At 44.9% G+C, this 27,994-nt stretch overlaps 1 protein-coding gene across 1 annotated transcript in view; it reads left to right on the forward strand.

Moving 5' to 3' along the window:
- The first annotated feature begins 5 nt into the window (after positions 1-5).
- Positions 6-27,994, forward strand: part of LOC119383122 (ATP-dependent DNA helicase 2 subunit 1) — a 30,326-nt gene continuing 2,337 nt past the window's right edge. The window contains exons 1-15 of the mRNA XM_037651126.2: positions 6-111; positions 559-661; positions 749-850; positions 1,526-1,600; positions 2,272-2,374; positions 4,861-4,951; positions 6,106-6,289; positions 7,758-7,834; positions 10,458-10,638; positions 11,507-11,621; positions 12,703-12,920; positions 14,653-14,854; positions 18,177-18,254; positions 22,184-22,296; positions 26,734-26,823. Coding sequence (XP_037507054.1) covers positions 602-661; positions 749-850; positions 1,526-1,600; positions 2,272-2,374; positions 4,861-4,951; positions 6,106-6,289; positions 7,758-7,834; positions 10,458-10,638; positions 11,507-11,621; positions 12,703-12,920; positions 14,653-14,854; positions 18,177-18,254; positions 22,184-22,296; positions 26,734-26,823 — 1,689 coding nt within the window. The 5' untranslated portion in view covers positions 6-111; positions 559-601. The remainder of the gene's footprint in view (positions 112-558; positions 662-748; positions 851-1,525; positions 1,601-2,271; positions 2,375-4,860; positions 4,952-6,105; positions 6,290-7,757; positions 7,835-10,457; positions 10,639-11,506; positions 11,622-12,702; positions 12,921-14,652; positions 14,855-18,176; positions 18,255-22,183; positions 22,297-26,733; positions 26,824-27,994) is intronic.

Here is a 27,994-nt window from a genome sequence, read left to right on the forward strand (position 1 = left end):
TTGGAATGGCGGCATTTCGCCGGTTTCGCGCGCTTTGCGTTTCACGATAAAGCTCTTGAAACGAAAGTAGTTGCTGTTCAGTAACTTTAATCGTTCGCGCTTTCCGTAGAAGTGAGTTCCGATTCCCAAACTCTGCGCGCACTTAATAAATTAAGCGAGTCGGTGGCGCATTCTGCACCTATATTCCGCCTTGCATCACAGGAAAGCTTGCAGTAGATTGTTTTGGTAATCAAAACAAGTGTCAGTACAAAAGAGAGCTCCTTTAATTAAACTTTGCTATTACAGGATAACATGAAAGGTTATCTATCAACTCTATGCGTCGTTTTGTGATGACGTCGTTGTGACGTTCCTACTTGATCGGTGTGAACATGCAGAGTTGAAGGGTTGAAGCACGTTGTATTTTCGATTGTGTCCAAGCATCGCGCAGGCATTCGTAACTTGCTATTGCCTTTATTTCGTAAGGCTCTGCCGTCAGAAATGTATCGCCATGTATTTAAGTGTTTCGCGTACTGTCTGTGTTCCTTCTTTGAATAACAAAAACTTGCGTTTGCGTTCTAGCGAAACTTCACCGTATTACGCGGGTGTGAGCGCAGCAGCTGGCATGGATCAGCCGTGGATGCGCCAGGACGATGACGATAGCGAAGATGAAGGCAGCACCGTGGTACAGCTATTGTCCTTATTACGCGAGAGTATTGCCATAATCATGTGCCCGTAAGTGACCAGCGAAAAACGTCCTTGTTTGTGGCAGGACTTCGGGCAAGCCGTGGACGGCATCCTCTTTCTTATCGACGCCACCGAAGGCATGTTTGAAGAAGTCGACGGTGACACCGCTTTCATGCAGTGCGTTAAGGTGAAAAGATTCTCTGCCTCACTTCCCTTCATATCAGGCTTAAAATAAAATGTACTTCGAATGCGAGCCATACTCAGAAAGTCGAAATAAAACCTGCACCAACCTTTACACACTGTAGCATTTCAGCTATTCAATTTTAGTTCCTTGCTTCATTGTACGATGTAGCTTCAGTCATTACACAATTATTCAAACTCCGATGAGTCTGAATGTTGTGTCATTCTGATACAAACGTCAAAATTTTAGTTGGCCACCAGCCAGCTTTCAGTATTAAAGCTGTCTAATTGAAGCGAGGCTTTCTGTTAATCCAACTTCATTAATTTCCCAGGGCAGGGTATTCTGTCCAAGACCAACACATGTTCATTGCTATTTGATTCAATTATTCACTGCTCAGAATTGTTGAATTTGTGACAAATGTTTAGCCATTCAAGAATTCCTCGCTTTTAGGCAGCCTGTATACAAGTTGTCATGATGGAGGCAAAGTAATGTAGTGTTTAAGTTGATTGTTTTAAAGCGGCTTCATTTTCATGGTGTGCCAGTTAACTGAACGCCGTTGTTTCTCACTTAACAAGCTCCTCAGTTTACCGGCCAACCGGTTGTGAACAGCGTTACGCTTGTGTTTCCAATATTTTAATTACCAAGCCCCTTTCATCAATGTTTGAACTTTTATTAACTTAGGCTGCAAAGTCCACAATGCTGAACAAGATCACAAGCAGTCCAAAGGACCTCGTGGGGATAATACTTTTTGGCACAGTGAGTGATCACAAGTTTCATGGCTGTTTCAAATGACTAAATATTTGTTATTCTTGGTAAGAATAAATATGCAGGCTTTTTGACAATGTTCAATTACCTGTCACGCATTGGGAATTTTCATCCTCATTCCAAATGCTAAGAACACTAGTTCAGTGCAGTGTGTACATGTGGAGATCTTGTGATGTCATCTTTTGTGACTGATCGAAAAAGTTGCCAGGTATCTTCACTTCTCCTCCAAAATTAAGCTGTCTGCTTATTGGGGTATCTGACCATAGGTGCTTGAGTCATTGGGCGCAGTTGTAAATGTTATGGTATGGGAGAAAAAAAAAATCAAAAGTAATAGTGCAAGAATCAGTTGTAGTTGACTATCATTTTAGCTGTGCTTAACGTGTCGCTGCCAGGTGATTTGTGTTTTTATTTTAACGATGTGTCGCTGACACCTTTATTTCGGGAATTTTGTGCACTAATCCTAGTCTTAAGGTCAGTGAATTCCCAGACAACTCAATACCTTCTGAAACTGAGCATCCCATTGTTTGGTTTGCTGTAATGCTCTTTGTTTCACAAAGTCGTACTCGACACACTTTAGCCAGACTCTTTTCACTAACCTAGCCAGCAGCAGTTTTTGAAATTCCTCACCCGTGGGTTCATTTTTCGCCTTTGGAACTTACCAGGACAAGGACAACAACCCCAATCGCTTCAAGAACGTGTTCGTGCTGCAAGACCTCGAAAGTCCGGGCGCAGAAACTGTTCTCAAGCTGGAGAAGCTGATTGCCGGTATGGGACAAGAAACAAACTTCTCTTTCTTTTGTCCTTAATGCCTGCAGTTGTTTTCTCCACATCCCTTTCCCTGTGTTCTTTTGTATGTCCTGGCACACCCCTACGCTCCCCTCAGTCGTTAAGATTAAATTCTGCCAGGGGTTCAACGTGCAAAAACCACAATGTGATTATGAGCTGTACCGTAGTGGGGTTAATTTTGACCACTGTGGGCTTCATAACAAGCACTTAGATCCAAGTATGTGGATCTTTTCTCTTTTTTTCTTTTCTTTTTTACATTTCACCCCCTTATAAATGCAACCAGATAGATGGTTATGGAACCCACAACATCAAGCTTCGCAGCTCCTCAGGACCCCCCCTCCGTCGTTTTTCTCCAAGATGAACCAGTGTGCAAAGGCCCTTACCAACATTTGCCTTATTACCAACAACCAAACAAAGGCAGAACATTGATAAGGGCTATTCCAAAAGCTTTGATCATATTGAACCTCTATAATATGACTACGTTGTGGTTTCTAGTTGAAGCATTCGTGAAATGGAGGTTTGTGCGGAGTGGTGCCCTTAAAGAAAAGCAACCAGATAAGGAAAATGGCCTGACTACAGATGCAACACGTATTTCAGTGCGTTATCTTGTTCTCCATTTCACCTCTTTGTTGGGAGCTGAAGGATAATGAAGAAAAGTGAAGGACAATGATCACATCCTGTATGTGTGGTCTGTAGTACTAGTAGTGAAAACAGGGCCAATTGGTGTAAGTTGTATATATTATGTAAAAAGCTGCGCAAACTACACAACACAGGGAAAGAGGAATAGACAAAATAACTAGAGCTGTGCGAATAGCAAAATTTTTGGTGCGAAGCAAATTGGAATATTGAAGTGTGAGTGCGAATCGAATCGAATATTTTTCTAATATTTCTCGAATAGTATTTCTAGAATATTTTTCTAATACTTCGAAGTGAAATTGCAGAAAAAAAAGTTAGAGAGGATTCCTAAGCATACTCTTATGAGATAGCAACATGAAAGTGTTTCTTTTCGCTATGTTGATGAAGCACTGGCGGGGTGGTGTTTCATAGTTGTCTTATGAAGAATGAGGCAATGTAGAGGCCGAATTCTAGTTATGTACATGATTTGGTGCAACCCAAGTGTTGCCGACAACACTTTACACGTCATAGGCAAAGATGCGATTTCCTTAACCTCTCCTTCTCTTTCACCTTCTGTGGAAGCCCAACTGATGTGGCGGACAAGGGTGTGCTCCCTTCAAGTCCGGAGTTATAAATCTGCCTCGTAGAATTTTGGATGCTGAAAAGCTTCGGCGTCCACTTTTTCGGACTTCCTGCATAAATTTTAGGTCCGAACCAGCATTATTTGAGCCCCCATCTCTGCCACATCTTTCATCTCCATGTTGGAACCAGCGTTTTCTTGAGTTAATACATTGGCGACCGTAGCGCAGCTTGAAAGGCAGCTTTGCCGCAATACGGGGGTGTGATGAGGTGAAGCATATTGAAACTAGAGGCCACTTCCAATCGGACGTTGACTGTGTCTTGGCAAAGTTCGACCGTAGCGGAGCTTGAAAGGCAGCTTTGCCGAAATACCGGGGTGTGATGAAGTGAAGCATATCGAAAATCTAGGGACCACTTCCAATCGGACGTTGTGTCTTGGCAAAGTTCGACCGTAACGGAGCTTGAAAGGCAGCTTTGCCGCAATACGAGAGTCTAATGAGGTGAAGCATATTGAAAATCTGAAGGGGCACTTTCAATCGGACGTTGACTGTATTTGTTTTGGGGAAATTCGAATAGTAAAATTCCAGTGCGAATCGAATCGTAATAGCAAACACTATTCGAAAAATATTCGAAATTTCGAATATTCGCACGCCCCTAAGAATAACCAATGATGATCATGTGTATTATAGTCACTCGTAAGTTTCAACAAAGAAAAAAAGATTGCAGGCAGCCTTGGTTGTTGGTCTTGGTTCATGGTAACCATTTCCAAGTTATCTGTAGCTTTGAAGAAAACTCTTTTAAATGCAATTTGGAATGCCATCTGACATGCAGTTGCATACTGAGGACTGTTATCTGTAAATTTCTCTTTCTTTTTAGTGCAAGGCAACACTGGCCTAGCGGGGGGGGTTAAACCCCCCTCCCTTCAAAATGTTTCAGTCGTGCATGTTTACATGTACATGCACACATACAAACGCATGCACGAGTATAGATAAAGTATGGTTGAACCCCCCCCCCCCTCCCACGAAATAAATTTCTGGCTACACTACTGCAAGGCAACAAAACTGACTGGTTGGTAGTGTACTATTGTAGTTGCTCACAGTACTTACAGTAACATTTTATGGTATGTGCTGTTTCAAGTTACTTGTTCTGCATAGTAGCAGTGATTTACAAAGCCCTTCATTCATTTTGTCTCTTTTAATACGTTCACATGATGGTGCATTGACTTTTTTATGGTGGTGTTGTAGAGCTACGTGCTTAAATCTTTTGTCTAGATGGCCCCAAGAAGTTCAAGCAAGAGTACGGGCATGGCAGTGTCAACATGGCCGATGTCCTGTGGACTTGCGCCCTTATGTTCTCTAAATCGTGAGTGCCCTCATGTTGATATTAAATGACCACAGCCTGGTAGTCTCTTGGGACATCTTGCAGTGCCTTTGTAATTTCTTTGAGTAGTGCATGGCTACTTGAGAACTATACGTAATTACGTACTTGAGCATGTGGTTGCGTTCGTAGTATGGCAACCAGGCAAAGATGAAGAGGAGACCATCATAAGCATTAGAACGTCAAGTGTTGTTTTCACGTCCTTGCCTGGTTGTTGCATTGATAGATCACAAATGTGCGTATTCTAGCTTTCCATGTTTTTGCTACTTGTTTTTATGTTTATGCTTGGAATGTGGCACATTGTTTTTCTGTGGTAATGAGGCTGCCACGTGCAGAAGCAGCACCGTGTGTACCTGCATGAGCGTGTTTAGACGTCAAGAGGCATGGACAGATGCTGCCAAAGCCATTGGATTAATTAATGTCGGGGCATTTGAACGACGGCGACTGTGTTGTGGGCTCAGAAAGCAGTACTATGTAGAGCCAGTGTGAAGTTCATTATAGTCAAGTTTTACTGTATTGGTATTGCATAGTTCTAGGAAGCAAAAGATTTTAGTAGTGGAAATTTAGCGGACAAACTAAGAGATAAAGTTTGAATTACCAGAAATGGGGGCAGAAATGCTTGAGGCCCGTGTGCTTAGATTTAGGTGCACATTAAAGAACCCCAGGTGGTCGAAATTTCCAGAGCCCTCCACTACGGCGCCTCTCATAATCATATCGTGGGTTTGGGACGTTAAACCCCAAATATTATTATTATTGAATTACCAGAATGGTAAGCTTATCAAAGCTTGGCTTATTAAAAAAGGTTTTTTTTATTTTTTTACACGGCATCTACTTTTTACCAACATTTTCAAGTGTTTTGGCAGTAAGAACATGGATGTCTCCACGATTAAATGTTTCATGATGATAAGCTTGTTCGTGCTGGTGAATACAAAGCATACAACAGAGTCAGTTAAGATATAGATCGTCAAAATGCATTGAACCAGAATCATTACTATGGTTTGCCATTTAAAGTACAGCTTTGCCACTCAGGATGAAGGGATGCTTCTGTTTGCTTTGAAGCATGTGTGCTTCAGCAGGCTGGCGATTGCTGTGTTGTATTTTGCATTGCTGACATGAAAATGAATGGAAACTCTTCACAGCCGTGCGGGGCAGCGTCGAGTGCTGGTGCTGACCAATCAGGATGATCCTCACAAGGGCTCGGCAGATCTTGACGACAAGGCAGTGGTCAAGGCCAAGGATCTTTTGCAGTCGGGCATTGAGCTCGACCTGGTTCACCTGAAGCCACCTGGAGACAAGAAATTCCGACCACAGATCCTCTACCAGGTATGCCTCAGAAGCAGTGCATTTGGAAGATAGCGTAGTGGTGTGGGTCACCGTGGTGTGACAAGATTAGTTATTTAATTGCTATGTTAGAAAGTTAAGAAGCTTAGAGGTCACTTCATTGAATCTTACTTTGGCAAAGTTTGCTATCAGTAATAATAATACTGATAAAGCAGATATTCACGGGAAGATGAAAGCTTGAGGAGACAAAAAAATCCTTGACCATGGGGTGTTGCTAAAGTCAAAGTTTCAATGACTGGTCTTGTATTCTTGAAGGTTGAACTGCTGCCTTGAAGAAGATGAGACCACTTGTCGAAACATTGGCTCCAGCAGCACTCCATGTGCAAGGATTTCTCATCGATAAAATTAATAATTACTCTTAATAATAACGCACCAAAACCATGGTATGTTTATGAGGCAGACTGCAGTCAGGGACTCTGGATTAATTTCGACCACCTGGGGTTTTTTAACGTGCACCAAAACCTAAGCGCACGTGCGTTCTTGCATTTTTCCACGATCAAAATGCGGCTGAATTAGACTTCAATAATGGCTGCACGCTTGAATTGGATCATCCGTATTTATGTTTTGCAATGGCTCTATTGTAGCATCTCTCAGTGAGTATTAGCATGGTGTTGCCTTTTTTCAGTTTCCTTCTCATTGGTGCTGCTCATAGCAGCGAGTAGTTTTATGTTTAAAACTGAGGACACAATATTGAAGGTGACGTGGTTGAAGGTACTAACTGCCAGTCACTCTTGTGCACCACAATTCCTGTGGAAGCAAACAGGTTCATTACTTAGGTGCGGTGCGTTACAACATCATGCATAGGAAACTTAGCTATCGATTCTCCCATTTAAACTGCTTTGGCAGTAGCCACAATTAGCCTTTCAAAGATTTTGCTCACCACATCCTCCACCTGCTGTACAATCTCCCTCACCTGAAAGATGTCTGATCACTGGCAGCGCTTGTTTCTCCTAGTCTAATACGAGTATTGGCCGTATATGCTTGTCTCATCCCAAAAAGAAGAGACTAAATTTTAAAAAGTGCCAGTCCCAAAGTTTCTGTGGTGTCTACATGTAAAGCCACTAGTACGGCGAACAGATTTATCTTTTGTATCATACTGGAAGCTGAATAAGTGCTAGATATAGGCGACTAATGGTTTCCTGAAGACTAAGTCGAGCAGCTTGACAGATGAGGTGGAGTGAAAATATCGATGTCTGTGGTGCTTCGAAGTCTTGTTCTCAACTTGTGCTCCCAGTACAGTAGAACCTCGTTAATGTTCCTGTTTCATGCAATTTCCCAGCACCAACATTCACAAGAGGGAATGCAAAGTGTGACCTAATTCAGTTATGCTTGTTTTTTTTACCTATTAGTGTGTTCCAAAAAAAAAACACACTTGTGTTTTGCATTAGTTTGTAAGTTCTTCTATGAACCTGGACATTACTTTTGCTTGCATCTCATTTTTGATAAACAGAACCTGGTGACTAATAAAGAGAACTACGAGGATGGTTTCCCCGAAGCTTCCGACAAAATGGAGGAACTTTTATTGAGGTACGGACATTTGCTATCCAGCAATGAATTCTTCTTTGGCTTTCGTGGTGGCTGAACCTAGGGGCACTTGCTTGAATTCTACGAGAGGTAATGTGGCAGAGAATGTCATTCAGCAACATGCGAAGAAAATGTGCAGGCATACAAGAGGCAACACTGGCAGTGTGATATAGGCTGCAGAGAACATTGTTACGCACATCAGCAACCCTGCACTGGTCTTTAGTAGGCTGCTGCATCTATACTCGGTTACCACCTAAGAAAAAATGTCAGTTCCGCCCACAGCCATCACTGGCCCTCCCACAGAGAATTTGCATGAATGCTCCATCCAGTAACACTTAGTCAATTTTGTGACTCCAGCATTTCACATAGTTCACTTTCCCATGTAGACATGCATTTATGACGCTGGTTTTAGGTCGGAAACTTCCTAGTAAATTTCGTCAGGGATTCTGACATCACTACTCAGCCAAGCGTAATATTATTGCGATAGCAATTATATGGACAGTCTCGGCTGATTTTTGCCGTCGCCGTCGCCGCCGTCATGCACCGTATATGTATATGTCTATATATATATATATCAAAGCCACAAAGAAAAATAATTAAGAAAAATGCACAGCATATCCACGGGTGAACAATGAAGAGCTTGGGCGAAGCTCCTGAAGCAATCATGGTTACACCGGGAAATCTTCAGTGGTTTCGCCCAGCAGTAATCAAAGCGATAGACCAGTACATCATCAAAGACGTGACAAACACTGTCTATATTTTTACAAGAAGTTTTATTAATCGTAAGTGGTAGCTAGATGTGGCTTCCGTTCCCCCTTCATTATAACGGCTTTATGGTCGGTGAAGTGATGGATTGGTGATGGGTCGTAGTGGGATGTTTGCAAAGACGAAATAGTGGGCAGTTTGCAAAGGATTGGTGATGGGAGATACTGCCGGTTACGCCTTACGCCGGACGCGTGACAAGGTTAGACTAAGAGGAGCTTCGCCCCTAAAACTTTCCGACGCGCGGAATTCAACGGGCGACCTCCCGCTTTCCAGCGCGCGGCGTTAGATAGTTAGGCCACCAACAGCGCCATCGTTCAGCCTGCTAACGGCAAGCTATTTATATACACCACTTATATCAGCATGCTTTCTTAGTTACCACATAGATGGCGCGATGTGCACGCGTGGCGCGCTTTAAAGATCGTCGCCCCGTTCCTGCGAACGCCGTTGCTCTTCGCACTACAGGGCATGGTCACCTTCATGCGTTTATCTCGAGGAAAGAAGGGGGCGGCTGGCGGGGGGGGGGGGGGGGGGGGGGGGGGTTGTATGTCTTGTGCTTGCCTCGCTGCAGCGGCCGCGTTTGCGAAAGGAGTGCGCTGTTCAAACAGAAATAAGTAAAAACTAGGACAGTTAGTTCGTGCTCGTCCTGTGTGTACCTGTTTGTTCGTTTTGTGCGTCCTGCTTTACGTTTGAGCAGTGCGCTTCCAGTGTCGAGTTGTGACGCATGATAGTTCGCGCTCGTCCTGTGTGCGTTCTTTTCGTGCGTGCTTTGGGCTCGAGCGACACGCTGGCAATTTCGAGCTGCTTTCCATTCTTCGCTTTACATTCCAATTTATTGCTATCGCATTCATTACTTCGCCGTTGCGGCGAGACTGTGACTTTTTTTAGGTAGTAACGACGAACCTTTAACTCTTAATATGCGTAGTATTTACCGTATTTACTCGATTCTACCGCGCCCTCGATTGTAACGCGCACCCATTTTTCGCGACCAAAAAAAAAAGTAATACATCGATTGTAACGCGCACCCATTTTTCGTGAGAGAAAAGAACAAAAAAAGTCCGCAGGAGTCAAACCTTGCACATTCAGAAGAACAAGTATTTGGGTTTTAAAGAACTAAAGTTTCGAAAAAGTGAAACACAAAGTCAAAAAGCGGGCCTTCCCGCTAAAGCTGTCACCACTATGGCGGCGATACGAGTCGTGTAATGGATCAGTCCTCGTCGCTGTCAACACTCTTTGATTTCGGGAAACCAGCCCTGCTTTGGTCCACTGAAACCTTTTCGTGAAGCTTTGCTGTAAAAAATCTTCTGCTTCTGTTTGCGCCAGTCTCACACGCACGTTTCGGGAACTCCGAACGACCGCGATGCGGCCCGATTTCCGTCCGTCTCGGCACATGTAATAACTATTCTTTTAAATGCGGCATCGTGGTGCACTCGTCGAGTATTTGGAGTCTGCACTTCCATACTGTCGATGCGAACGCAGAACGGGATGACAATCTCCTCAGCACACGTACGAACTGAAACAATAAGCAGAAATGGCCGAGGCGCGTAGAAGGCAGCCATTTTGAAATGCCGATGGCAATATGAGAACAGAGTTTCCTTTTTTTTTCGGTACTCGATTCTAACGCGCATGCGATTTTTGGACTCGTTTTACCGGAAAAAGGGTGCGCGTTAGATTCGAGTAAATACGGTACATTAGCCAAGAAAAAGTGCTTGCGGTTCGACCGGAAACCAGCTAGCACGACTGTCTTTCATAGGCGAGTGGCAAGCACAGCGTGGTTCTGTAAGCGCTTACATTTTATTTTCTTAGGTTGTAACCAAGCATAAGTGATTTGTGAACTGCACCGTGACCGTGTCGTTATCGCCAGGGTACGGATGAAGGACCACAAGAAGCGGCGTCTCATGTTGTTGCCCTTTTGGCTGGGACCCGAAGTGAAGATGTCCGTCTCCCTCTACAACCTGGTGCGGGCCACAGGAAAGCCCGCCACCACACGCCTTGCCAGGGACACCAACGAGGAACTGCTCTCTCGTCGAATCACCTATGCAATGGTATGGCCAATCCTCTACTGCATGGCCTTTGCTCCTCAACCGACTTTCTCCTTATGGTCCTTCTGCCTAGCCAACTATATTCCCTCTCTCTTTTACAGCAAAGCTCTCTTAGTCTACCCTGTGCCGTCATAGTAGTAGTAGTAGTAGTAGTAGTAGTAGTAGTAGTAGTAGTAGTAGCAGTAGTAGTAGTAGTAGTAGTAGTAGTAGTAGTAAAGTGGCATGCAGGTCACGTGACCTTAGTGGTTTGAGTGAGGCTCGGCGGAAAGAGGGAAAGGGCTGCATCTTGCCGAGAGTAACGAGAGAGAGGCTCGCTCAGAGGGGGATAGCATGAGGAGCGCCGTTTTACGCTCACTCGGATGGGGAGAGGGAGCGAGAGGAGGATAACATGGCATTCCCGGAAAGTAGGTCGCCAGAGAGGAGTCAGGGCTCCTGTATGTCTTTCTCTGTGGGTATGACGCACGCAGTGCTGCATCGTTTGCTCTTGCACACGGCATTACGAAAGTTACGGCTGCGGTGGAACACTATCAGCATGTCCGTGCATGTCATGCACGGCAGCTGCGCTTGCGACATTCCTTGCGTTCCAGCTCAGCCGTGATAGTAATACATGTTTTGGGCAAGTGCAAGGGTGGAATGGGCCACAGGCGCACTGGAACGCTACCGTAGCGTCCAAATGCAGGAGCAAATAAGCGTACCGTCGCATAGGATTCACATGGCTTAACCTGAAGGACAAAGAAACAACAAAGTAATCCTTTGTGAAAGCTTTGCTGGAGCTTAGGAGCGAAATGTAATGCCTGACAAATGAGGCAAGAGCTTCACTGTCCGATGGTTCTCATAGCATGGAACTGGTTGAAAATTTTTTGCTTCGCAGGACTCTGCGGAAGCACTCATGCCAGGTGATCTATCAAAGACGCAAGAGTATGGCGGTAGGAAGGCGTACTTTGACATTTGTGAAGTGAAGCAGATCAAGGCAATGGCACCTCCAGGTGAGAGATTCGTTTTAGAAATTAACACCTGTTAACTATATATTGAAACTTGCTGCACATCAACTTTGTCTCAACCTTTCTTACTTTTCTGAACCTGTGTAAAGCTACGCAAAATAAGGCTCGTCATCCAAGAAACCTAAGAGAGCTATGCTCGTAGCAAGGTTTTGTTAGATGAGAGCGTAAATGGGCGCATGAGAAATCAAGATTTTTCGCCTCAGTCTGAGAATCAAAATCCTAGGCATATTTTAAAACTATCCTTTTGATGCTTAAATATGAAAAAAATTCACAGCATATCCACGGGTGAGTGATGAAGAGCTTGGGCGAAGCTCCTGAAGTAATCATGGTTACACGGTGAAATCTTCAGTGGTTTCGCCCAGCAGTAATCAAAGCGATAGCCCAGTACATCATCAAAGACGTGACAAACACTGTATATATTTATACAAGAAATTTTATTAATTATAAGTGGTAGCTAGATGTGGCTTCCGTTCCCCCTTCATTATAACGGCTTTATGGTCGGTGAAGTGATGGATCGGTGATGCGTCGTAGTGGGATGTTTGCAAAGGTGGCTTCCATTTCCCCTTCATTATAACGGCTTTATGGTCGGTGAAGTAATGGATCGCAGTGGGATGTTTGCAAAGACGAAGTAGTGGGCAGTTTGCAAAGGATCGGCGTAACCGGTCGTAGTATACTGCCTGTTACGCCTTACGCCGGACGCGTGACAAGGTTAGACTAAGAGGAGCTTCGCCCCTAAAAATTCTTGAACACAGGGTGTCGCTGGGGCCAGTGTTTAGACAAGCGGACTTTTCTTCAAGACTGCAACTTGAAGAAGACAGAAAGTTGCAGCCTTGAAGAAGGCAAGTCCACTTGTCGAAACTTTGGCTCCAGCGACAACCCGTGTTCAAGGATTTTCTGTCTTCAAGCTTCCATCTTCTCCTCAACTCCTGCCTTTTGATACTCGGTTACGTTTCTCTAGCCTGAAAGGAATGCAATTGAATCAGACTCCTGTTAGTCCTGCTATATGTTTGTATTTCCCTGCATTGGCTTACACATTGGTTCGAAAAGTACCGTGACGCTCTCGCAGGCTTGATGCTGCTCGGCTTCAAGCCGCTTAGCTACCTGGAAAAGCAGCCACACGTGCGACCGAGCCACTTTGTGTACCCGGACGAGGGTTCCGTGCGGGGAAGCACACGCCTCTTTGCAGCCTTGCTGCAGAGCTGCCTGCGACATCGTGTGGCCCCCGTGTGCTTCTGGATCTCACGTGCTGCCCAGGCACCCAAGCTGGTCTATCTCTTGGCACAGGTGTGGAAGTCTTGCCAAAACGTCTCGCTTAAACGAGTGATTTTCCTACTCCTTGCGTAACCACACTTTCATTTCACTGTCAGCCTCGGTCGAATCGACGGAAAAAGGCACCGAGACAGGGTCAGGAGTAAGCATCCTGCGTGGGAGGTTGCGAATCTCCACACGTTTTCGTGTGCCTATGTTTGCCTTTCATTGCTTTGCTTTCCCCCTATTCACAAGAAGGCAGAAATTGCTCTTGATTCTTGCGTCCGATTAGAAGTGGTCCCTAGATTTTCAATATGCTTCACCTCATCACACCCCCGCATTGCGGCAAAGCTGCCTTTCAAGCTCCGCTACGGTCGCAAGTGTATTAACTCAAAAAAACACTGGTTCCAACATGGAGATGAAAGATGTGGCAGAGTTGGGGGCTCAATTAATGCTGTTTTAGATGCGAAGTATCTCTTGCTCGGACGTATGTCACGCGGCGTGGTAATCCGCACGCGCCGTAGTAGTCCGCTCTCACACCACGCATGCGCAACTCTCCTCCTTCCCTCTCTCCAACAGCTGCGCGTTACTCTCTCCACTTCTCTACCAGCACCTGCTTGCGCTTCTCCTGCGTTCTCGCTTCTGCTCTCACGGCGCATACGCTACTCTCCTCCTCTAGTCTCCTCTCCTTCAAGTGGTAGAGCGCTGCGCGCATTCAGTCCAGCGCTTGCCTCGGTTGGCTCCTCTGAAATGCGGGCTCGACATGCCGAAATTCTCTCCTGCGCAGCGCCGTGATGAGGGCCAGCGCATGCGCGTCTCTTCCCCCTCTCTGTCCTCTCCTACGCTGCCTCTCTCGCGCGCGCCTGTCGACCGCGTTCCCCGCACGCCCTGTGAGAATTAACAGCCAGGCTAGAGGGAAGACACGACGCGCGTAGTGTTCCTCTTTGCGTTCCACGACGCGAGGTTGGTAGCATGCCCAGCGAACGCCAACGGAACGCGATCGTGCAAATGCTCCGGCTTCGTATCACCTCATGGTCCCCTTTAGCGGGAGTTGGTCTAATTTTTGGACCTGAAATTTGGGCAGGAAGCACGAAAAATCGGACACCGAAGCTTTTTAGCATGCAAAATTTCAGATATTATATATCGATGTCTCCGAGGCAGATTTGGAACTCCGGACTTGAAGGGAGCACACCCTAATCTGCCACATCAGTTGGGCTTCCACAGAACTTGAAAGAGGAGGAGAGGTTCAGGAAATGGCATCTTTGCCTTCATATGTAAAGTGTTGTCGGCAACACTTTGGTTGCACCAAATCATGTACATAAATACAATTCGGCCTCTACATCTCGCTTCAACCTAGCAAAAAGAAACACTTTCATGTTGCTATCTCATAAGAATATGCTTAGGAATCCCAGGAAGCTTAGGAACCTTAGAATCTTCAGAATGCTTAGGAATCCTCTCCAGCTTTTTTTTCTGCAATTTCGCTTCGAAGTATTCGAAAGATATTCTAGAAATATTCGAAAAATATTCAATTCGATTCGCACTCACACTTCAATATTCGAATTCGCTTCGCATCCAAAATTTTGCTATTCGCACAGCTCTACGCGAAATGGAAGATTGCCTTCCGGTTTTGATTTTCCTTGCTATTCTGCATCACGTCGCTTTCACCAAATAGATTAGGGCTACGAGTTTCGCTATGTTAATGTGCCAGTCTATCACAACACGCCGGTCATTACTACTGTCCCTTGACTCTTCTCGCATGCGCACGCAGGAGGAGGAACGCGACACACACGGTCTCCAGATGGTTCCACCAGGATTCCACGTGGTACAGCTGCCCTTCAGCGACGACCGCCGTCGGCTGCAAGCACTCCAGGAGGGCACAACAAAGGCCACCCCTGGATTGGTTGCCTTGGCCCGGGAGATGGTGGAGAAGCTACGATTCACTTATCATCCAGACAAGTTTGAGAATCCAGGTCCCGCACGCTGTGCTTTGTTTGTACCCTTTCATTCAACATCAATGATAAGGGCTACTGAATTTGCATATCTTAAGGTTTGTGGCTGCGCATTCTGTTAGCAGACCTATTTGGATATTGGAAGGCTTTGAGCAGTTTCCTCTCACCTCACCATAACACTTTCCTGCTAAGTACTTGAACGTTTCTTTTGTCAGTGCTTTTCCCATGGCAAAAAGAATTTTGCTACGGGCCTAAGGCAGCAAGTTCTCATTGATAATCATTAAAATCTTTGCGAAACTCTTGTACAGAAACAGTGTTTCCTTAGATAGGTCATTTACACTTTTATTTTTGCCAGTTTTATACTCATATACAGCACTCTACACCGATCATCACCATGCTTTACCTTCTCACATTGCTTCATTTAGCTATTGCATTTATCAGTAGTAATGGCACTCTTTGCCCCAAAGCTGCCATTGCGCCGTTGAAATGCATTAATCAACCAATCACTAGAGCTGTGCGAATAGCAAAATATTGGGTGCGAAGCGAATTCGAATATTGAAGTGTGAGTGCGAATCGAATCGAATATTTTTCTGATATTTCTCGAATATTTCTAGAATATTTTTCGGGGGTATACTTCGAAGCGAAATTACAGAAAAAAAAAGTTAGAGAGGATTCGTAAGCATATTCTTATGAGATAGCAACATGAAAGTGTTTCTTTTCGCTAGGTTGATGAAGCACTGGCGGGGTGGTGTTTCATAAGTACTGCAGAATGGGCAAGTTGGTGCATTATGACATCGTATTGGTATAGCGCAGCTCAGTTTGAGCATAAAGAAAAGAGTCTTCAGTAGGGGTGTGCGAATATTCGAAAGTTTCGAATATTCGTCGAATATTACATTCGAAATATTCGTATTCGATTCGAAAATCGTGTATTCGAAAAGTTTCGAATATTCGACAACTTCGAATAATCGAAAAATTCGAATATGCGATTCGATTATCATGCACAAAATAACTCATCTTCCACATTTCTGCTGCGTTCGTATAGCTAAAAACGTTGCCGCGAGGAGCGATAAACATCGTAAGTACACGGAGGCACGATATCTGCCTGCGACGAGCGCCCCAATACGTATGATTTATTGCTGGTGCATCTCCGACGTGCAGCGCTGTTGGCGATCATGTAACCACACATTTTCAATATTATGCGGCCGTAACGTGCCGCACTACCACTCGTTCACTACGCGGGACCACTTCTGAAGAAAGACAGTGACCCACGTGACTGGTGGCGGACAGTAGGCACCTTCAGATACCCCAGTCTGGCAAAGCTTTGCCCCATGTAACTCCCTATACCAGCCACTATTTCTTCATGATAGCATCTAGTCATTACTTTCATAGTGCCGTGATACTTGCTTGTGTTGTGATGTGCATTGTGCTAGCCTGGACATTGTGTTCTGGAGATAGCAGTGTATGTTGTGTTGCCAGTCAGGCTGTTAATGTCTTTTTTTTTTTCAAATAGCTACATCTTAAATAAAATACTGTTACTGTGAAGGCATTTTTCCTTTGATATTCGATATTCGAAGGTAGATATTCGTATTCGATTCGTATTCGAAAAATCTGATATTCGCACACCCCTAGTCTTCAGCGAAGAAGGAAACACAGGCAACAGGATCCTCCTCCAGGCTCATCCTGTTGCCTGTGTTTCCTTCTTCGCTGAAGCCTCTTTTCTTTATGCTCAAACTGAGCTGCGCTATACCAATACGATGGTGTTTCATAGTTGTCTTATCAAGAGTGAGGCAATGTAGAGGCCGAATTTTAGTTATGTACATGATTTGGTGCAACCCAAGTGTTGCCGACAACACTTTACACGTCATAGGCAAAGATGTGATTTCCTCAGCCTCTCCTCCTCTTTCACCTTCTGTGGAAGCCCAACTGATGTGGTCAACAAGGGTGTGCTCCCTTCAAGTCCGGAGTTCCAAATCTGCCTCGTAGACGTCGATGTATAAGAACATCTGAAATTTTGGATGCTAAAAAGCTTCGGCTTCCGATTTTTCGGACTTCCTGCCAAAATTTCAGGTCCAAAACAGCATTAATTGAGCCCCCACCTCTGCCACATCTTCCATCTCGATGTTGGAACCAGCGTTTTCTTGAGTTAATACATTTGCGACCGTAGCAGAGCTTGAAAGGCAGCTTTGCCGCAATACCGGGGTGTGATGAGGTGAAGCATATTGAAAATCTCGGGACCACTTCCAATCGGACGTTGTCTCTTGGCAAAATCCGATCGTAACGGAGCTTGAAAGGCAGCTTTGCCGCAACGTCGGGGTGTGTTGAGGTGAAGCATATTGAAAATCTAGGGACCACTTCCAATCGGACGTTGACTGTCTCTTGGCAAAGTTCGTCCGTAACGGAGCTTGAAAGGCAGCTTTGCCGCAATACGAGAGTGTGACGAGGTGAAGCATATTGAAAATCTGAAGGGGTCACTTTCAATCAGACGTTGACTGTATTTGTTTTTGGGAAGTTCGAATAGTAAAATTTCAGTGCGAATCGAATCAAATAGCAAACACTATTCGAAAAATATTCGAAATTTCGAATATTCGCACACCCCTACCAATCACATTTTCCTAAACCTAGAGAATCTTTCGTGCACACACAACTCTATTCTTGCTTGAACATTGGAAACTTGTGCTTCCCGCAAAGCACAATTTGCTTGCTTTATTAAGCTCACTACATCTTGTAGCATGAAATTGAAGAGAAGAGAATGCTGCATTTGTAGATGCAAAGCACAACTGCAAGTGTTATGAAAGACGTTTGCTTTAGTAAGTTTCAGTTGTCCTTTTTATGGTGCTGTAATGTTACACTCATGCATATGAGGTAAAAAAAAATAAGTTCGTGGCTTCTGTTAATCAGCCTGTTCAGTACCTCCTTTGTCTAACAGGCCCCTGACTTCCTGTGGTTTCTCTTGAACTGTATGTGATGGGCCATGGATGCTGCTTAGCCATGCTGACACACATTGTTTAGTTTTTATTTTGTTGTCACAGAAATTGTGCTTCATTCCCAATTTATGTGAACTTGCCACTACTAGGCATCTGAAAAAGTTTGTCGTTTCTGCCTTACATACTCCTTTTTGTCACATATCACTGCAAGAAGTGTTGCATACAGCATTGGGTTCTCTTTCGGAGCAGTTTTTGCTTGTTTTGAGACTGGTTTAAAAGTTCTCTGATAAGTTGGGCTGTGTATTGTTTCGAGACTGGTTCAAAAGTTCGCTGATATAGTTGGGCTGTGTTTGTCCCAATTGAATTTCATGTAACATTTTGAGCCTTATGTTGCGTGCGTGTTTGCTTGCATCCGTCAGAGCTGCAAGGGTTTTGGAGCTGCTTGGAAGCCCTGGCTCTTGATCGGGATGATGCGGAACACCCCGAGGACTACACACGTGAGTCTTACCACTGTGGCGCGCGAGTCTTGCGGCTGTAACAATTCCACAGCTAACACCTAGTAATGGGTGGGTGTTCTGTTTTGGGCACTGTCCCAGCACCAAACTCTACACCGCCAAAAGCACATACAGTAAAATCTCGTTACTACGAACATCAGATTAACGAATTTTTTTGAAATTCCTGCCAAAATGCCTATATTGCCAATGTAAAAAACTTTCAGTACTACGAATTTCAGAATACCGAATGTTTCAGATTAATGTACACAATTTAACCCCGAAATCAACAAGATGCTTCGTTATTACGAAGTTCCGTGAATGTTTCGGTACGGAAATCATTGAAGCTTACACCTATCATCATCTGCAGCAGATATGCGCCGGGAAACCCGCTTCAACGGGTGCAGCCCCATCAGCGTTGACATCAACGCGAGCGTAACCAACCGGTCAATGGTAGGCTTAGTCCCGCTGTTGCCGCTGTTCTCACCACGTTTCCAGTTGCTGTCGTTTGGAGCTGCGAAGTTGAGATCATGTTGTGCGGTCGCTTTTCTGGCAATGAGTTCTCCTGGCCCCAGCGTTAAAAAGAAGCGACACCAGTTTTCGCTCAAGGAAAAAGTGGACATTCTGACGGAGCTGAATGCTGAAAAAAAGCAAGAGGACATATGTAGGGAGCATGATATCGTGCTGTCAGCAGTGGCAACGATACTGAAAGATCGGGAGAAGATCTTGAAATTACAACGAGAATCACAGCTGGCTCCCTCAAGAAAACGCTTGCGGCTGGGAAACTACCAAACCGTCGACGACGCCGTCCTCACATGGTTTAAGGATGCCAGACAACACGGTATGCCCTTGTCAAGCCCTATTATTCAAGAAAAGGTGCGACAGTTCGCAGTCGCTTTGGGCACCTCTGGCTTCGACGCAAGTGCCGGATGGCTCTATCGGTTCCGGCAAAGGAATGGCATCATGTGGCAAATCGCTTGCGGGGAAGAAAAGGTGGCCAATGCCGAAAGTGCAACTGCCTGGCGGAACGAGCGCTTTCAGGAAATCGTTGAGTCGTTCAGTCCAGACAACGTTTTCAACGCCGACGAAACGGCGTGCTTTTATCAGCTGTTACCTGATAAGACAATGAACTTTAAAGGTGAAAAATGCAAGGCAAAGCAGAAATGCTGACAGGGTCATGGTGGAACGTCAAGGCAAGCACCATTAGCAACTGCTGGCGAAAGACAGGTCTTCTCGAGACTTCGCTTACGCCGCAAGACTGCGAGCCTACACCACAAGACTGCGATGACGAAGCGGAAAAAAAGCGCGTCTTCGCATGTCAGTGCTCTTCTGCTGCAACGCCACAGGCACGGAAAAACTCCTTGTTATTGGCAAGTCCGCCAAGCCTCGTTGCTTGAAAAACGTTGTCTCATTGCCTTGCGACTATCGGGCAAATAAGAAAGTGTGGATGACACCGGAACTGTTCACGCAGTGGCTGCTGCAGTTCGACAACACAATGAAGAAGAAACAAAAGAAGGTTCTTCTAATCGTTGATAACTGCTCGGCACATATGGTGAACGTGCATTTGAGCAATGTGCAGCTTGAATTTCTGCCCCTGAATTGTACGTCTTTGCTCCAACCTTACCAGGGCATAATAAGATGTGTGAAGGCCGAATTTCAGAAGCTACTTGTGCAGCACCTTCTCATTAACATACGATTGAAGCTGCCCACAGAGGTCGACATCCGTCAAGCCGCAGAAATGCTGACAGGATCGTGGTTGAACGTTAAGGCAAGCACCATTAGCAACTGCTGGCAAAAGGCAGGTCTTCTCGAGACTTCGCTTACGCCGCAAGACTGCGAGCCTACGCCACAAGACTGCGATGACGAAGCGGAGCTCGACCCAGAGCTTTGGAATGAGCTTACCGAGAAGCTCCCAGTAGACGATGCGGTAACCTTCGGGGATTGCGTAGACAGTGACTGTGCAGCGGCTACGTCCGCAGAGCCCACCTGCGAAGAAATCGTGAGTCAAGTGCGTGAGCAAGATTGCTGTAGCAGTGACGAAGACGACGCTGGAGATGCAGAGTCTGGGACAACGGAAGAGACTATTTTCAGCTCGGATGTTGTGGTGTTCCTTGAGAAGACCCGATGGTACCTCGGGTGCTGCAAGGATGTACCCGAAGACATCCTTAGGAAGGTTGCGGACGTGGAGGCATACATGCACCAGCGCCTGCTTTCTACTCGCCAGAAGAAGATAACCGACTTTTTTAAGCAGTAAATTGTTTCCACTTGGTGCCCAGTGTTTTCGTTCATTGTTTACGCCCCAACACGTGCACTTCCTGCAAAGGTACGTTATTTTCGCTGTTGTGTTACATTACTGACATCATTTTTCAGTACTACGATATTTCAGAATAACGAATTAAATCTGGCGGTCCCGCAAAGTTCGTTGTAACGAGATTCTACTGTAGTGGCATTGTTTGTTGTGCACTGTCAGTAGGAAGGTCTGCAATAAGATTTTCAGGATGTAGGCGAAACTTCACTAAAGACATGCATCTGCACAGGTAGCAGGGTCTGACGTGAAAACTTCTTGTAACTTGAAATTGTGCTGTTTTACATGTCAGAACTGTGATCTGATTATAAAGCAGGTCATAGTGGGAGACCCTAGGTTATTTTTAACCACCTGGGGTTAAAATGTTGTGCATTCTGTTGGCTGCGTTATGGCAAGTATGGTAAGCAAATGACCATCCATTCTACCACAGAAAACACTGTTCCAAGAAACGATTGAAACAGGCAAAAAACGGTGAGAAAAAAAACTTTCTCTAGTAAGCATAAAGCCGTCATGTTAAATCTTCATATGCCCCCATTGAATTGCAGCATTGCTAGGAGCATATCAGCAAGTCTGTATGTAAAGTACATAGGAGCAGCGACGTATGTTTGAAGTTGTAGGTACTCTTCCACATGCTTCTCACATGAAATATGGCCAATGCCTAGCAAGTACACGAAGTTTGAAGGACTTGCTTAAAAGGTGTTTTGGTTTGATGTTAAGATGGTCCAGAAGTGCTGGACCACGCATTGTTCATATTTCGTTCCGTTGCATAGTAATGGGGCTCTTATGATGTTGCTCGTTAAACAAGTAGCGAGAAAGTTGTTCGCATTTCTTCTGGCACAGTTTGCATGCGACAATCATGGGAACAGAGGGTCGAAATGTCACGACACATTCGCCTTCTAGATGCGAAAACCAAGGCTGGCCTGTGGAAATAAGTGTTGTACTTAGGGATGTGCGAATAGTAAATTTTAGGTTCGAAGCGAATTTAAAGCGAATAGTGATTTGGTCTAATAATTTCAAATCAAATAGTTTGAATAGTGTGTATCACATATTGTAAAGAAAAATGATCAAATATGTCATGACCCAACTAAACTGCACAATATTTTTTAAAATTGAAACAAGGCGCGGGTGAATGTCATTTTTTTTGGTTCTCAGTGAAGTGGAAGCAACTTTGAATAGTAGCAGGATTTGAATTTCAGTTGGATGCTAGTGATCACTGGTAGAATACATTACGTTTTAAAATTTACTATACTTAGAGCGTATAAGCCCGTATAACAAGCTTTTAAACTTAAAAAATTAGTAATCAATGGGGGAGTAATATGTTATTTAACCTTGAAGTGGCGCTTTGTGGCAGTGCAGATAGATGTTCTCGCAGCATGGCGCACCTACATTGCAGTGAAACCACCTCTACAGGGAGGCTACATGCGGTTAAATATATGCCTATTCTTTCATTTCAAATAATTTAATTTCGTGTCGAAGTGCTTGAATATTCGCACATGCCTAGTTGTACTGAATTATTTGAGATGCTCTGACACTTACCAGCACGTTTTTGGGGAGGGCCTGAACCTTGATTCTAAGGGGGGGGGAAAAGGAAAGAAAGAAAGAAAAATTTTAAATGTTGCTTCATTACAAGGTCCCAACCACGAGAAGATGAAAGCTAAGGCTGGAGAGGAGATGGACGCCTTCTTGGAAGCTGCATTTCCGGATGGGTGCAGCGCCACTACTGCAGGATCCAGGAAGCGGGCAGTAAGTGTTGCGTGTACAGTTTTAACGCGATAGCATTAAAGAGGTGGTTTCGCAGAAATTCCGGTGTCAGTGTCGGCGTTGTTGGTTGTGAGCGAAAAATCAGCATTGTCCGTGAGTGATAAATCGATAAAAATGCAAATAAAATAAATAATAAAATCTTCATTTCGAGTGAGAATCGAACCCAGGCCTGCTGCATGGCAAGCAGGTGTTCTACCATAGAGCTTTGCCATTGCTTGAAACTACTTCGGGAAAAAAAAAATGCCATATAATGTCACGAAGTGGGAGGAGTCTCCTAATGCATGTAATATTGTGTGGCAGAAGTGCAGAATCACGCCGAGCATCAAAACATGTGAATTGCGCAACTTGTGGGCGTTTTAGAGGCCCACCCATTACAAAGCGCTCAGCCATATTAAGTGTGGAGCACTTAAGAGGCCCGGGCTATCGTATGCCGTCGTCGCTTGGCGTAACGCAGGCAAAACCATGTATAAAAATAAAAGCAGAAGCAAGCAAGAGATAGAAAGAGAGAGAAAGGGAAAAAATAGAGAGAAAAAACTGAAAAAGAGAAAAAGAAAGAAAGAGAGGAGGAAAGAAAGAGAAAGAAAGCTGTCCAGCACTGCACTTCCTTCAGGTCTGGCACCACTAGTGCGAAGCTGCCTTCATTTCTTTTTAATCATCATCATAGGCAAAAGCATCAACAAAGTGAGCAGCTGCGTAGGTTCGCATGCTGCCTTACGGACGCGTAGTGGGCCCTTCACTGATTTGCAGAAGGAACAATTACGGCATAGTGGGCACTTCGCAACTGCACTTGCAGTATGCATTCTAGGACAGTTTGAAATGGCCAATGTTACACGCACAGACGTTCGTTTCCTTGCGGCACGGTTGAGGCATCCACCAAGAACCGAAGCCAGGCTAGGAATTGAGAACACGGTGCGCACGGGGCCCAATTACGCTATCGCGTTCTACTCTTGAAGGCGAAGCTCAAGTGTCCTCCAGGTTTTTATTCTGAGGAAGCAATCGAGGGCTACAATTACAGGCATTTACTGCGATTGCTATGGCCAAAGCGCACTGTCGAGGCCGATTCACGAGCGCTGCTGCAGTTGTGTCGGCAGATCTGGTGTCCGACTAGTGCATTTGTTTGGCATTGCCGTTTGCTATAACAAGAAACATGTCACCACTCGGAGAGAGCTGAGGTCGCCTAAATACGGGAGCTTTTCCAGGCACAGAACTGCACTGTTCCTTAATAAATAAAGTGCTTACCCAGGCTCACTGGGACACAGTTCACAAGCTTGCAAAACAGTGAAGAATTAAAGTGCAGAATGTTACTTGATGACTAGTTATTGAACTCTGACGAGAAAATCTGTAGCAAATCCACACAAAAAGAAAGTAAAAGAGAAACAGACCAGAAAAAAACATGGCTGATCCCTCCGTCTTAGGAATCGGTATAACACGAAAGTGAAACGTGTCTACACAGAAGTAGTGCTTATCGTGTAGTGATATGTGATAACTTGTACAATGTCTATTCGTGTTTAACAGCTATAGCACCAACTGGCGTGGATGCACCCATGCTGACGCCTAGTTAGTAGAGGTTTTAGCTTGAGCCGCAAACGCGTGCGTCCCGCTGGCCTCTGTCTCGCTCCACCGTGTCCCGTGTCGAAATCGTGTCCTTTCTGCAACGCATATTGCAGCAGTTTTGTTAGTCGGTGCTTTCGCAGTCGAAGTAGTCGGCGGCGGAGAAATCCCGTTGGTGCATGTGGGATCTGCACTACTCCGATGAGCCGACGCACACTCACACGAAGCGAAAGGCAAAGAACGTAACAGCGTCTAGGCTGCCTCGGCGACGCCAGCGCGGCCATGCAGTGTCCCTCGTTGGTATCGAGACGCTTTAACCACGATCTCCGATATCGCGCGCAATCTTGGAGTAAGCGCTAGTAAGTGTCGATCGTGAAGCATTACTTCTTTTCAGCTCTCACAGACGGCGGCACCGCCCCGCTTCTCCTCGCCTACCTACACCGCCAGCGGAGAGCGCCTTGTGAGAGAGAATGTGTGACAGATAAAGGCGCGTTCGTACGGTGCACAGCATCTGCGAGGTAGCTTAGCTGGTTTAGCATCGGGCGCTCACCGTCGCGCCCGCAACGTCGTGGGTTCGATTCCCAGCGGCGGATCTTTTTCTTGGTTTTTTTCTTTCTGACCCGTTGGCGTCCATTTTATGAACGTCATATCCGGTAACGGAAGTACTTGGTGGACCCCGGCATAAAACTTTCGTGTTAAAAAAAACCACAGACTCCTTACACTCACTCAAACATGATTAATACTCTGGAATGATGGCTGCCCAGTCAATTTCCATTGCTGACGAGAGTCGCGCATGGGGCCGCGTTAAAATCTGTCTGATGAAAGTGTGCGTCAAGTGCCCACGTTTCCTCTAAACAAATTATTGTCAGTGCCAACGAGCCTGAAGATGTGTGTACTAGTGGCTGCAGCATTTTTTTTCCTAGTCAATAACCTAGGATTACGAGCTAAGTAGGTCACTCTGGTAGGCACAATCAGTGCATCTGCGTTACTCTTAAAATTAGGGGTGTGCAAATATTCGAAATTTCGAATATTTTTCGAATAGTGTTTGCTATTCGATTCGATTCGCACTGAAATTTTACTATTCGAACTATTCGAACTTGCCAAAAATAAATAGTCAACGTCCGATTAAAAGTGACCCCTTCAGATTTTCAATATGCTGCACCTCATCACACTCTGGTATTGCGGCAAAGCTGCCTTTCAAGCTCCGTTACGGTCGAACTTTGCCAAGGCACAGTCAACGTCAGATTGGAAGTGGGCCCTAGATTTTCAGTATGATTCTCCTCATCACACCCCCGTATTGCGGCAAAGTTGCCTTTCAACCTCCGCTACGGTCGCAAACGTATTAACTCAAGAAAATGCTGGTTCCAACATGGAGATGAAAGATGTGGCAGAGATGGGGGCTCAATTAATGCTGTTTTGGACCTGAAATTTGGGCAGGAAGTCCGAAAAATGGGAAGCCGAAGCTTTTTAGCATCCAAAATTTGAGATGTTCTTATATATCGACGTCTACGAGGCAGATTTGGAACTCCGGACTTGAAGGGAGCACACCCTTGTCCGCCACATCAGTTGGTCTTCCACAGAAGTTGAAAGAGGAGGAGAGGCTGAGGAAATGGCATCTTTGCCTATCATGTGTAAAGTGTTGTCGGCAACACTTTGATTGCACTAAATCATGCACATAAATACAGTTCGGCCTCTACATTGCCTCATCCTTGATAAGACAACTATGAAACACTACCCCGCCAGTGCTTCATCAACCTAGCGAAAAGAAACACTTTCATTTTGATATCTCATAAGAATATGCTTAGGAATCCTCTCCAACTTTTTCCCTGCAATTTCGCTTCGAAGTATTAGAAAAATATTCTAGAAATATTCGAGAAATATTCGAAAAATATTCGATTCGATTCGCACTCACACTTCAATATTCGAATTCGCTTCGCACCCAAAATTTTGCTATTTGCACAGCTCTACTTAAAATGTTTTCATTTTCTAGTGACTCCAAACCACGGTTCCCTTTCCCCTTTCCGCGCTCCTAACACCGCTCCTGCCCAGCATTGTCACAGCCCTCGCCTTCTCAGGAAGTTCTACGTTTCTTATTCCGATTGTTCCCCCCCGGCTGACCCTCCTTTTTTTTTCTTTTCTCTCTTAGTTGACGGCCGCCCAATTTTTGAAGCCACCGACGACACTGGATGCATATGCCAGCCAATTACTTCGCCCATTAAGCACGAGCTTTTCAGGCAACCCTTTCAATATTTAAAGTAGACAAGCGGAATTTTAAACGTACCCCCCCCCCCTTTATTTTTCCTGTAGTTGCCTTTCCCACCACCTTCTGCAGCAGAATTGATGCCTGGGCAAGCATAACAACAGAACAACAGCGAACATGCATAACCTTCTGCAGCTCTTTGTGATGGCTGCACTCACCCTCTCGCTTTGTTGTACCCCCCCCCCCCCTTTTTTTTTCTTTTTTTTTCTTTTCTTTCTTTGCAGCTCCCTTTAACTCTGACATGGCAGACCCGAACGTGGTTGCAAACTTTCTTGAAATGTGGCAAGGGCTACACTCCTCTGCTTTCGAGTTTCTCTCTTTCCAGGCAGAAATTACCAACAGCAACAGACGCGCCACCGCTGGACATGACGTCATCACTAACCCCTTAAAACTAACACGCCAGGGATGACAAGGCTCCTTTGACAAAGATAGGTCCCCTATCGAAGCGTCGGCCAGCCTGTTCTGAGGCACTTTCTCCTGTTTTAAACCTATCCCACTTATTTAGCATTTGGCATTTCAGAACATTTTTGTTGTGTTCACCTCGTGGTGCCTTTTGTTTTTTGTTATTATTCAAATGGTGTCCACTGTCCGAACCCTTCGTCTTGCAGCAAGCCGGAGAGGGGGGCCCAGCAAAGAAGGCACGCTCGGAAAATCAGGGCAGCACTGTGGATGTCCGTGAAGAGGCCAAGCGTGGCAAGGTAAGATTGTTGTTGCCTCATTATTTATGCATGTGTACTAAAACTGGGTGGTCTATTCACACGGACTGTCATTGAGCACCTGACTGAAACAGGTGGGCATAACGGTATGAAGTGCCCACTTGAAGGCTGTAAGTAAACTCGCTTCTGATGTTCATACATTAGTGAGGCCATTTACTCAAGTTGAAAGCTAACATTGAAAAACCAGTGAGTGTGCATGAACGTTGTGGGTTGTTTCTGACCAGATATTCTCGCATCCACTTTCATTTCTTTCTCTCATAATTGCTACGGCTTAATTAAACACAAAAAATAATGCTCTGTGTGGTTATGTCTAATAAAAGAGCGCCCATTGATTGATTATTTTATTTCATTCAAATTGGAACAGTCTCATGTACTAATACATCTTGCATATACCAGGTGTCCCAGATAAGTCGGACCGAGATTTTTTTTAGAAACTATGCACTCCAGGAAAGTTCTACCTGCTGTATATTAGTGGCAGTCGTGTGTACAGGCAACCTGTATTTTTTTCATTACTAAGAATTAATTAATTTACTTTAATTAGCCAACTTCTTATTCTTGCTCGAATTGGTGAAATATTAAATATTAACTTAAACTCATAGGCCACCTCAAACAACCCCAAAATTAAGCTTTTATTTTGTGCTGAAGTGTGTGCAGAAAAAAACAAAAGCATGTAAAACACACCAAATATAAAATAGACGCACGCTCCCACGCTGCTACTCAAGTGCTTCCAAGCGTTCCTTGGTTGATACACGTCTGCGTTCGTTCACTGTGCAGGGCTTCATGCTATTTGATGTACGCACATCAAAATATGCCACTGATGCGTCCATCATCGACCGTGAAACCCTGTACAATGCAGCGATGAACAAACACAGCCATGTATCAACTAAAGAATGCTTGAAAGCGCTTGAGTAGTGGCGCGCGAGTGCGCGTCTATTTCATATTTGGCGTGTCTCGGGCAGTTTTTTTTTTTTCTCGGAAAAAACACCCAGGCAGACTTCAGCACAAAATAAATGCTTGATTCTGGGGCTGTTTGAGGTGGCCTACGACTTAGTTAATATGTTACCGATTCGAGCAAGAATGAAAAGTGTGCTAAATAAAGTTAATTAATTAATGCTTATTAATTAAAAATATACACAAGTTGTATGAGCATACG

Source organism: Rhipicephalus sanguineus, chromosome 2 (genome assembly GCF_013339695.2).
Source record: "Rhipicephalus sanguineus isolate Rsan-2018 chromosome 2, BIME_Rsan_1.4, whole genome shotgun sequence".
Lineage (NCBI taxonomy): Eukaryota > Metazoa > Arthropoda > Arachnida > Ixodida > Ixodidae > Rhipicephalus > Rhipicephalus sanguineus.